This window comes from Chanos chanos, chromosome 2 (genome assembly GCF_902362185.1).
Source record: "Chanos chanos chromosome 2, fChaCha1.1, whole genome shotgun sequence".
NCBI classification, from domain to species: domain Eukaryota; kingdom Metazoa; phylum Chordata; class Actinopteri; order Gonorynchiformes; family Chanidae; genus Chanos; species Chanos chanos.
In genome coordinates this window covers 50,030,593-50,041,722 of record NC_044496.1, presented here as the reverse complement: position 1 = coordinate 50,041,722, position 11,130 = coordinate 50,030,593, and the positions used below count along the sequence as shown (strand labels likewise).

Here is an 11,130-nt window from a genome sequence, read left to right as displayed (position 1 = left end):
TTGGAATTGTAACATTAAAGCAGATAAGGGAGGCTTTTGTGCTGAAACTGAATTGCATGGTTTCAAAAGCTGAGCACAAAATGGACGCAAGTCCTCTTGTCTGTCCCTGCTGATGTTTAGTTTTGATTAGTAATCTAACCTGGTTGTACTTTGAACTTATACATGATCTGTTTGTTGTAGCATTCAGCATATACTGCCAAAATATCCTTCCAAAGTTACCAGGGACAAAAAAAAAAAAAAAAAAAAAATCCTGTGATTATTTTTGTTTCTCCAAAGTGTTAATTTATATGTCGTGTCCTGTGTACTGCCACTATCAGCAGGTGAACACATTTCTTGTAAATATTACGTATATTCTCTTCAAATATTCAATACATTTAAATAATCCATTGTCTTGCCAGACAATTACATTCTTTGGATGTCAGCTACATTTTGGGGGAGGGGCAGAGGTCAACTATTCAACACCACAGTAACACTGGAGGATTTGGTACAGAATTTATGTACGTTGGTTTATTTCCGTGTAGATTTCCTGTAGTCAGTTTTGTACTGTTCCCATGTTTCAGGGTAAAATGTGGAATACTTTACAACAGAAATTCAATAAATCATCGATCTGCTTTCACAGAACTTTATTGTGCCAGTTCCTGGATCAGTGTCTGCAGACGGGATCTTCCAATGTACACAGAAACTTAAATATGTCTCTCTTTTTTTTTTTTTCATCTTATTCAAGTTTCCTTTTTGAGCATGATAAAAATTCTATAAAGCAAAGATACAGTCCTGATAAAAGCATATCAGTTCTCACATTATTTTGATGATATCACACAACTATCACACATATCTAACTGACTGAGGTCAACTGAGAAGGACGAGACTTCAGTCAAATGTCCAGGTTATCCCTGACAGCAACCAAGTTGGAGCTGAGGAGGTAAAAACTTCTTCACGACGTTAAGAAGTCTGTTATTTACACTCGTAATGTAATCTGTATAGTTTGTTACGTTTATTCATTGTATTAACACACAGTTAAAACAGATCTACTCTGTACCCTTAATTACAGTAAAGTGAAGGGAAGCGCCTTTGAAAAACAATAGCATTAACTTTACTTTACTCAGTCTCTTTTTTATTACTTGTTTCCTTCATCCCATCTGATAAAACATTTTCCTCAATTCCAAGTCCTATTCTGATTCCAAGTCTCCATCTGTTTCTTCAATCACTCTAGCATCACCCTGTTCCAAATAACATCACCACATTTTTAAGGCAGTATCATTTCTCTCTCTCTCTCTCTCTTTCCAGAAGAGGTAAGTATGCGATCCATCTCAAGCTGAATATCACCAGTGCTAAATTGGAGTGTCTCAATCAGCATAATCTCTTGTATTATAAACTATCTAATGTCCTGACTGTTTCACACAGCCTCTGTGTCTTTTTACTTCACATCATGTTTCTCAGTCATCCGGAACATTCTTCTGCACCGCAGTAAACAGTCCTTCCCTCCAGTTACTGCAGCACCACCTCCTCCCCGACTTGGTCTGAATCTCTCTCCTGAATCTCACCCATTTCCTCGTGCTCAGTGTTGATCTGTGCCACTCCCAGCCTGTAGAGGGCGTCTCTGATCACAACCTCTCCTGGCTGGCACACTTTCAACACCTCCATGATCTGCTGACTAACTATGTCCCTGCTGCTCAGGAAATCCACCAGCCGGTTGTACAGGTAGTAGTAAGCGGCGTTCTCGAAGGTGAGCGCTTTGCGTCTCATGGCGGTGGGAGAGGAGGTGTTGTCCGGTTCATCTTCTTCTCTCTCTTCCATTAGCTCTGCCACTAGGCTGACGTAAGGCTCCAGTTCCTTGCACAGCGTCATTGCATGGTGGGGGTCATGTCCAGGGTTTTCCTGCTCCTGGCCCCTCCCGCCTTGGTGTACTACCCAGCGGGATGGGGACTTGGTAATGGGATGCGCCTGGGAATTGTCTACATCCGAGAGGTCCACGCTGTACTGCTGATCCTGTAGCTCCGTACACGATACGTACTGGAGGGGAAAAAAGGACGCAGACAACGTCAGGCTTCGGAGCAGGGAGACCCCCAAGAGAATGAGCATGATTTCAATTTTATATTCTTCAAAGACATTTTTTATTCATGTGCTGGGTAGTTTTGGGAGGACTGGTAACACAAGAAAGGCACTGGGGCTATGAATGTAACTTGGCAACTCAAATTAAACATGGCTACGGGCGAAACGACACCTCACCTCTGCTTTGCCCATGGGATCGGAGAAACAGCCCTGATTCCTTCCCCACATCTGTGATGCCAGCTCAGGGTACTGCACATCCGTGCACAGCGCCACTTTCTGGGCGCAGTCTGTCACATAAACCGGAGGCCAAAAACGTGATGAAATTAACAGGTCCACGTGGTCCCGGGCGCTCTCTCTTCTCACCATGTACTTGGAGCCACAAACCACCTGGACGACCACAACAATAATTTCAGATCCATTCTCTCTTGGTTGGAGGTGACCTCTCTACTCAGATTCATTCAGTAAGGTGACGTAAAAATGACAACTGTATTATGAATGGATGGATAGATGGGTGGGCAGCCAGACAGACAGATGAATGTAAGGATACCTAGTGAGAGAGAGAGATATGGTCCTGTTACCTGGTGTGGACAGATCTTGCTGAGTTTGCCTGCTGTCAGGTGATCAGGTGGCTGAGGAGCTGTGGCCAGTCCATTTTGTACATGTGTGTACAGAAAGCAGACAGACACCAAGAGATCATCCTGACAACCCAGAGGAGAGATGAGAGGCCAGTCAGCATATTACCATATCACCTCAAGCAACACAAACAACAAATACAAAGACACATAAAAAAAACAAATGTAACAGTGAGTGGTTTACACGCTCTCTCTCTCTCTCTCTTTTTTGTACCTTAGTGCAGTGTGGTGTGACAGGAATGCCACATTTCTCCAGGACGTGTCTGAGTTCAGCTTCAGTGTGTTGGTCTATCTGCTCAGGCTTCAGCAGACCCTCATGGATCAGCCGCACCAGCATGGATGCGTCTCCTGCCACAGAAAGTCAGATGTGACCTCAGCAAGTTTCACTAGCTTTCTGCTTTCACGTGTTATCAAATCGGATTTGAATGACTCCATTTTTTTTGAGGTATGTACGGTCTGACTGAAGTCAATGTGTTGATTCACTTAAAATAGGGGTGAGGACTTAGTACCAAGTTGGGCTTTGTTCAAATCTGTAAAAACTTAAGAGTGCAAATACACACTAAATCACATTAAAAATGAATTGACTAATCACAAATGCAAAACAGACAAACAAACAAACAAACAAACAAAAACATTAGCGAATAGCAAAAATATTTTCTATGAGGTGATTGTCTCAGAGAGGGATTAAGTTTTTGCAATTTCATTCAGAACCACCTTAAACTGCTGTGTGAAAAATACTGTGGTCTGGACAAGCAACATGGCAAACACCCTACCTTTCTGTGGTGCATCTTGAACAATCTTATCCTTTTCTGTGTTGATGACGAGCGTGTTTCTCATGAGTGGGGGGAAAAAGGGAGCTATGATGGAGGCATCGAAACGAGTGATGGGAATACTGGAGGGGAACACAGCCTGTTCCAGAGCCTCATTCTCCATTGTCAGCCAAAACTCATCCACGTGTACCTCATCACATGTCTGGAAGTCTGGCCAAGTGAACTGCAGAGAGGAACATGGACCAGTGAAGGATATCAGAACAGCACAGACCCCCCTCGTGTAGGCCTTATACACACACAAATACACAGAGATGGCATAATGCACTCAAAGACTCATTTAAAACACAGGGCACTAGAGTGGTCTTAGTGAAGGTCTTTGCATTGAGTTGCCGAGGAAACACAATAACTATAACCCCTTCTTATTTTAAGCTGAATTTACAAGGTCTTCAGAAGTGGCAATCTAGGTGTTATTTTTACTCTGGTTCCAGAGTTAGTTTGTCGTGGAAGGGCCTGGTGCTCTCTCTGTCTGTCCCCTACTGTTCCTATAACTTACCTCCACATTCTTGAGCTGCAGAACATTTCTGGAATTGCGCTGAACGATCTCTATCTTGGGTGCAATGCCACACACTCCACAAATCATGTCATTGTAGTCACGCACCGTCAAACACTCAAAAGCCCAATACCCACTACACAACAGCTCCTGGACCTGAGTCACCTCCTCTGAGCTCAGCGCACAGGCTAACAGACACAGAGAGAGAGAGAGAGGGAGAGAGAGAGAGAGAGAGAGATGAAGGAGTGACACAGCAAGGATAAAGAGAGAGAAAAACAAAGAAAGAGGAGATAAATGGGACAGAAAAAGCAGTCAAAACAGATAAAGTGGGTTTAGAGTCTATTACGGTTAAGTTAAAGTGTGAATGGGCTTATCACCATGGAGATAAAACAAGATGTTTTATTGAGTTTCCAGTACCTGACTGTTTCTGAACATGGTCGAGAATGATAAGAGCGGCTTGTGCTGGGTCCTGACCCAGTCGGATCTGGTTACGGATCTTAAAGAATAGATCCAAACTCACAAGCAGCTTGTTGCCCACATTAAACAGACCTGAAAGGACAAAATACATACACTCACCATATAAAACATCACAGACAAACTTATATGGCCACAGGGTTCATCAAGAACTAATGACATACTTAATGTGTTATTAGATACGGTCGAGGTGTGAGAGTTGATATGATATAGGTGCTAGATAAGTCAGAACGCAAAAATGGGCCAGAGGTCACAGAAATTGGGGCATCTCTTTGCTTTACCAGGATGCAGGTCTGTAAAACTGTGCAGGGCCAGACACTGGAGGTTCATGCAGATCTTCAGCTGAACACTGGCGGTCTGAATGCCGGAGTCACTCAGTAACCAGCAGTTCTCCTGTCCTGCCACGGACCTAAAGAACAGGGAAAGCATGTACCAAGTCTCCAATGACACTGCAACTGCCGTATCGCAGTTTCTCTCCAGAAACAGTGACTCTTAGTGATTATGAGTTAGGATAGTTATAACTATTGAAAAGTTAGTACATTAAAAGTTTTTATGTTGTGCAGCTGTCGTAAGCGGGCGCTCACTGACTTATAGGGGGTTGCAGAGACTATCTACGGCAAACTTTAAAATGGGCTCTCACCCCTTGTCTCCCTTAAACAGAGGGTAGTGGCAGAGAGTGCAGTGAGTAGCAGCTGGCTCATAGAAGCTTGGCCAGCCCATACGCTGGGCATCTCCGTCTCTCTCTCCCTCTCCTTCTCCTCCCGTGGCAGGCTGGGTTTTATTCAGCTCCTGTATCAGGTCGAGCACGTCCTGCAGCTCCGCTTCGCTCTCAGGGATCTGCAGGCTCTTTCGAAGCAGCTGCAGGGTGGACTGTCGCTGGATCTCTCTCTGAGCCGGGCCCAGGGGCTGGTACGGGTCCAGCAGAGCCGCCGAAGCCGCCACGGACTCAGGATCCGTCTGAAACCCAAATGCAGTTTGTGAATGTCTAGTCCAGGGGTGTCAAACTCCGGTCCTGGAGGGCCGGGGTCCTACTGATTTTTGTTTTCACCTCTTAGTTACCTGTTGATTTTCACCTTGAAAACAGGTGTGGACACTCTTCAACCAATCAGAGATTCTATTTAGTTGTCTACAGCAGGACCCCGGCCCTCCAGGACCGGAGTTTGACACCCCTGGTCTAGTCCAAGTGCGACTTATATGGCATGAGTGAGATGGTCTTGATCTGACTAAACTAAATCAAGTTAATACAAAATGTACCGATAAGGCTACAACATATCACACAAACTTCAAATCTTCCTTGGTCTACAGTAAATCATTCACCCATATGTATTAAGCAGCTTTCTTTATTGCTTTCTATTACTTAAAGCAAATATATATTACAGTGTTAGAGTATTGTAATTGCTGTATCAGAACAGACTGTAATACGTTACCACACAAGTAAGAGGTACTTTTGAGCGGCAACCATTTTTCTATTATAATTAAAGCCTACAGCATGCCTTTTTTAAAATACTGACATCAAATGTCATAGCCATGAAACACTGAGAAATCCACAACAAATCAATTATTAAATGAAACTGAATTTTGTTTTGGATTCTCTGTAATAGCCCTGCAGCTTCCTCTGTAAAGTCATTCTCATTTACATGGTTAAATTCTCCTCTGGGTGGACTTAATGAGTAAAATCATTCACCTCCATTTTGGCTCTCTTGGCAGTTTTTTTCGTCAGCTCCCAGCCACAGTTGGGACAGTGTTGAGGCTTGTGTCTGTTCTTATAAATATAATCACAGGAAGGGTTTTTACATCTTCCTCTGCCTCGGGCTGTCGACAAACCCAATGACTACAGGGACAAAAAAAAAAAAAACAGGAATATGTTTATAGCAAAACACTATACATATTATTTTATCAAGGTACATGAATGAGTATACAATTTGGTAGTACAAGTCAGTTCATTTCTACACACAACCCCTATACAATAAATCAAATATGTAATAAAACAAACATGGAAACTGGCTTCATTTACTGCGGTTATGCAGTAATTATGGCCTCAAAGTCTACATTAGTCTACATTCAGTTGCCAATAAACTAGAAATTTGAGCTTGCTTTGAATTTCCTATAAAAGTACTAAATCTTGAGGACTCTTTTGATCAGTCTTCAAAAAATGGTTGATACTAACCAAAGAAGAGCTGGAGCTGTTTTTGAAGGGAATCACTGACAGAATCTTCACTCCATTTTCGGTGACAATGTACTGGTGGCTGCTGATCTGAGTAGGTTGCTTCTAGTGCATGAAATGAAACAGTGGTTAGGAGAGGCTTCAAAACAAAGGTTAGTCCTGTCTCCAAATGCTACAAGTACAAAGTACTAAATCGGTTGAGACATTTAAGCATTTTTAAATGAATCAGTCAGTTACGTGTAATTATTGTGTCTTGTAACAGACACTGAAGGTAAGAAAAAGGTAATGTGAAAGGAGGGTAATCTGACCTGTTCTAAGGGATTTGGCATTATAGTGTGTCCAAGCTGTTTGAGTGTGCTGGGTTTCAGGGCTGCGACCTTGTCGTTTGTGGATTTGGCTGGAGAAACAACAACATTGCAAAATTAAGAAAGAATAAGTGATATACAGTACTCCGTTTCCGTGCAAAAAGTGATGTTCTCTTCATAAACTTCAATGGCCTACCTATTCTGTTGTTAATTTTGATCTCGTCTTTTAATTTATTCGGAGGAACAGCTATCCACTGGACAATAGCGGCCTGAGAGGATGGACCTGTTGGAGAATTCAGTCGTTCATTCATTCATTCATTCATATGTACAAATGAAGAGTGAAAAAAAATGAAGCTGGTTTTAAGAATAGACTCACTGGGGTTGGCAGGAGCAGGAAGAATGGCACGAACGCGGCGCTTCCGCAAACTACTGCTGCTCTTCTCCTTACCTATAACCCGCACACGTCCGCTGCTCAGGCCTCTGCACAGATACGTTACGTGTTAGGAAATGTGTGTTGCATTGTTCTGGCAACAAAAAACTACAAAAAAAAACAAACAAAACATTGAGAACAATTCCCTTCAAAAGCCTGTTGCTTACATGACAGCTGTCTTTCCTTCAGTGAGTGTAACGGCAGTAGTTTTGCTTGTGGCACCATCTGGTGGTGTTGTCTTTTGTGAACTAACTTTCCCTTTTTTCGGTCTGACCAGTTTGTCACCACTTGAGGTGCTGTCCTTGTCTGCTGTGGGAGAGGCATTATCTCGGACGTTAACAGGGTTAGTTGGGCGTCCAGTCTTTTTCTCCTCCCTCTCTGTTTGCGTTGTGACCTCATTTGGTGGGTTTGCTGTGTGTTGTGGTTCCATCTCAGTAGAAGCGGAGGATTTGCACTCCTCGTTCTGGTTTTTTGATTGTTTCCCTGGAGGCAGTTTGTTTCCAGGCACTGCTGACTTCTCTGGAGCTTTTTTTGCCTGTAAGTCAAAAGGAAATCAGCACTGCTTTTTGTCTGCATAAACCAGAAGAGTGAAAAAAAAACAATACAAGCGTTAGACTCAAGCTCATGTCCTACAATACCAGCTCAAAGACACATCCCTGTATCAGCGAACATTAGCCTACCAATCACCAAAACATCAATCTGATATTAAAAACATTCATATTTCCCCACAAAAGAAGATAATGAGACATCGTTTTGACTTACAGAGGCCACCCATTTGCCCCCCAGGTGCTGCCCACAGTCAGGGCACTGTGGTGGTTTATGACGCGTGACATAGGAGAAAGAACACCCGGGTGTGCTACAACTGCCTCGTCCTCTCCTGGTGTACTTTATGGGCTAAAACAATACAGAGAGGAGTAATAAAACAACAGCAATTTCAGATATCTTATCTGAAATGACTCTTTCTGAGGAGAAGGGTGACACTGACCAGCTTGAACGAGGGTTTTGGCTCCGATCTCAGATTGCTCATCACAGGAACCATCATAATGGAACTGGCAGCAGCTGGGATGATTTTGTTTTCCAGAAGCTCCTGGTCAGAATTCCAAAACATTATTTTGTTTTGAATTATGACGTCATACATGACTCTGTATCTTTTCAGAAATGGTTTCACCAGAGATGATGGTTATCTATGTAAAGGTGTTAAAAAATAGTTCATAATGGTAGGACAGTGTGAATGAAAGGTTTACCTGATTGGGTATAATGGCAACTAGATGAGTGGCTTCTGCTTTAACAGGCTGAACCAAAGAGACGTCCTCAGGTCCTTCCTCCACGACCATGCCAATACCACTGTGAGTTCCACCAATGTGTTTGGCCCCCTCATCTTTCATCAGCTGAGTGGCATTCTGGGGATTGTGTGTGGAAACCTGAGAGCTAGCTGCTTTTGAGGAATACTGGGATAAGATTCCCTGGAGTGCACCGGTTCGGTCGAGAGTAATAGCCGTCTCCTCGCTAAGCCCCTCAATGGCAATGCATTGTTCGCTTAGTTCCACCTCATTCCCAAGTGTTCCTGAGGAAAGCAATGCTTCCTGAGTGCGGTTCTCCAACCCCTCGCTGAAAATTCCCTCCCCTTGAGGTTCCACTCCAGCCTCCATGCAAACTTCAACCGGATCCCCAAACCTGTCCTCTCCCACAGAGCCTTTGGGTAACAGCACAAAGTTTGCCCGTGGGAGGATTTTTCGGAAGCCTGGAACATCTTGAGAGGAACCTGTGGACTGGGTGTTCTGAGTGGAGGATAAATCAAACCAAAAATCAAACTGCTTGTCAAACAGGAATAAGTTCAGTCATTTTCGGTGTTAAGCTGCACATAAACCTATGTAACATGATGCTTAATAGTTGTTCTCTCTGGTATATTCTGAGCAGTCACTGAATCCCTCCCTTTAACGAAGCGATTAGCCTTGTTCAATATTTAATGCAATGAACAGTGTGACTTACAGGGTCCATCCCCTCTTTCTCCATCTTTGCCCTCTCGAGATAGAAGCCTCTGTCCGCAACATTCAGCCTTTTCCAGCTGTCGCTGATTCTTTTGTTGATCTCAGACTGGGGTATGTCTGGATACTCCTGCTGAATAGTCTGGTGGACATCAAAGTAGTACAGCAGATATGCAGACCTGCAGTGCAGTGTTTCAGAAAACAGGTGTAAGTAGCTGGTTGACTGGTTGGATCAATCACTCTGTCTTTCTGTCCATGTTTAGCACATTAAAACTGTGAAATATTTAATGCCACGCAAAACATTAAAAAAAAAAAAAGTCTCTACCTGGGCTTCTTAGGTTTGTCAGTGTGGTCTCCATTGCCTTTGCTCTTTTTCTTCTTTTTGGGTGAGGAGACCTCCAGAGTGTAGCAACTCTCAACCTCCTCTATGATTTTCACTTCACCTTCTTCATAAATGACCTCCATTTATTCAGCATATATGATCCTGTCTGAGAAAATCCAGTGGCAACAGTTAAGATGGTATACAATGCCAGCATGACACAAAGATAATTTGGTGATTCTTTGCATGCCCAACACTTGTCTCCACACAGGTGAGGTCTTAAATTTGATGTCCATATGTACTGCCTTGTTCTAAACCGAAATTGGAATGGGAGACAATGGGAGACAATGAATTTAAATAAGTGAAAACATAGAACTCACACAAGCCATCTAAAGAGTTATCGTAAAACTCATACAGTAAGCTATCTATAGAGACACTGAGAATTCTCTTCACAAGGAAAATTGGACGGTGTGTAATGTGTTTTCCAATTTATTTTATTTTGTTTTTGGTCAAACTAGGCTTACATAAAAAAAAAAAATGTAGAATTCATTTGGGTCTTAAATCACGTTCTGATTTGGGACACACGCACTGACAGTGTAACCACATGACCAGGGTCATAAACTTTATTTGGGACAGCAGTATTATGAGCTTGTAAAATGGAGTCATGAAACACAGCGCATTCAAGTTGTGGCAAGACACGGCTTGTCTACATGTGACCAAAACACTGGTGTGAGCCATTTTAAAAAGAACAACATGGACGTAATAACAGGTAGATTTTTGCACTACTAAATAGAACATCTCGGTTCTTAAGTACCAAGAGTTTGTTAGATGTTCAATCGCCACAGCTGCCACACATCAGGCAGCATTTTGTAATACAGCACTATAATTTTCTCCCTCCCGTGTAAGAAATGTCGATTATTCGTATGTCTCCATACTGACTGTGGGCATGACGAGTTATCCAATGAGCTGCTGTCTTGTTGCAACCTTACCCCTACTGCGTAGATATCTCTCCAAATCCGCCAAGATGTCTTAGTGGATAATCCATGTAGGTTGATTATCGAGAAATTGCTTCATTTCGAAATTAAGTTTTTGAAAGGAAGCAAATATTTGAAAAACACAGAAAGAACCTTTTGATGTGCTTTCCTCCCTTACGGTTATTAAAAATGGCGCACTGTTGCTAAGGTTCGTAGCCAATCAGCTAACAGAATGAATAAATAAAAACCAATCGAAACCGACGTTTTAAACACGTGAAAGCGTTCGTTCCCTGTGCTTCTGCCAGCCAATGCTGCAAGCAAACACATTAAATCAAAGGGAGATCTTTAAGACCGAGGAAAACACAAGTAGCGGGCAGGTTTAAAATACCTGGAGGCAGATTTTGTGTTCGATGTTCAATGGAATTATACACAGCTCTCCTTTCTAAAGTATTAAACTAGATTTTTACCACCCATAGCA

At 42.7% G+C, this 11,130-nt stretch overlaps 1 protein-coding gene across 1 annotated transcript; it reads right to left on the bottom strand.

Annotated features, from left to right (window-relative positions):
* Positions 1–1,394: 1,394 nt before the first annotated feature.
* Positions 1,395–9,824, bottom strand: hmgxb3 (HMG box domain containing 3). The gene is made up of 20 exons (XM_030765497.1): positions 9,685–9,824; positions 9,364–9,538; positions 8,619–9,152; positions 8,360–8,461; positions 8,137–8,268; positions 7,542–7,909; positions 7,321–7,424; positions 7,141–7,227; positions 6,948–7,036; positions 6,643–6,741; positions 6,160–6,306; positions 5,116–5,432; positions 4,757–4,884; positions 4,419–4,550; positions 4,005–4,189; positions 3,455–3,674; positions 2,896–3,029; positions 2,628–2,747; positions 2,227–2,436; positions 1,395–2,010 (listed from the first exon to the last, which is right to left on the bottom strand). Exons 1-20 carry the CDS (start codon positions 9,822–9,824, stop codon positions 1,486–1,488), a joined length of 3,948 nt encoding a protein of 1,315 aa, XP_030621357.1. The 3' UTR covers positions 1,395–1,485.
* Positions 9,825–11,130: the final 1,306 nt, after the last annotated feature.

Bases quoted from the DNA above. Each gene is read 5' to 3' on its own strand.
- hmgxb3 (XM_030765497.1), bottom strand. From the start codon at position 9,824: ATGGAGGTCATTTATGAAGAAGGTGAAGTGAAAATCATAGAGGAGGTT. The intron at 8,269-8,359 runs GTCAGTGTCACC...GTATTGTTTTAG, and splicing joins CAAAACCCTCGTTCAAGCTG to CCCATAAAGTACACCAGGAG. The intron at 2,748-2,895 runs GTACAAAAAAGA...CTGGGTTGTCAG, and splicing joins TCACACCACACTGCACTAAG to GATGATCTCTTGGTGTCTGT.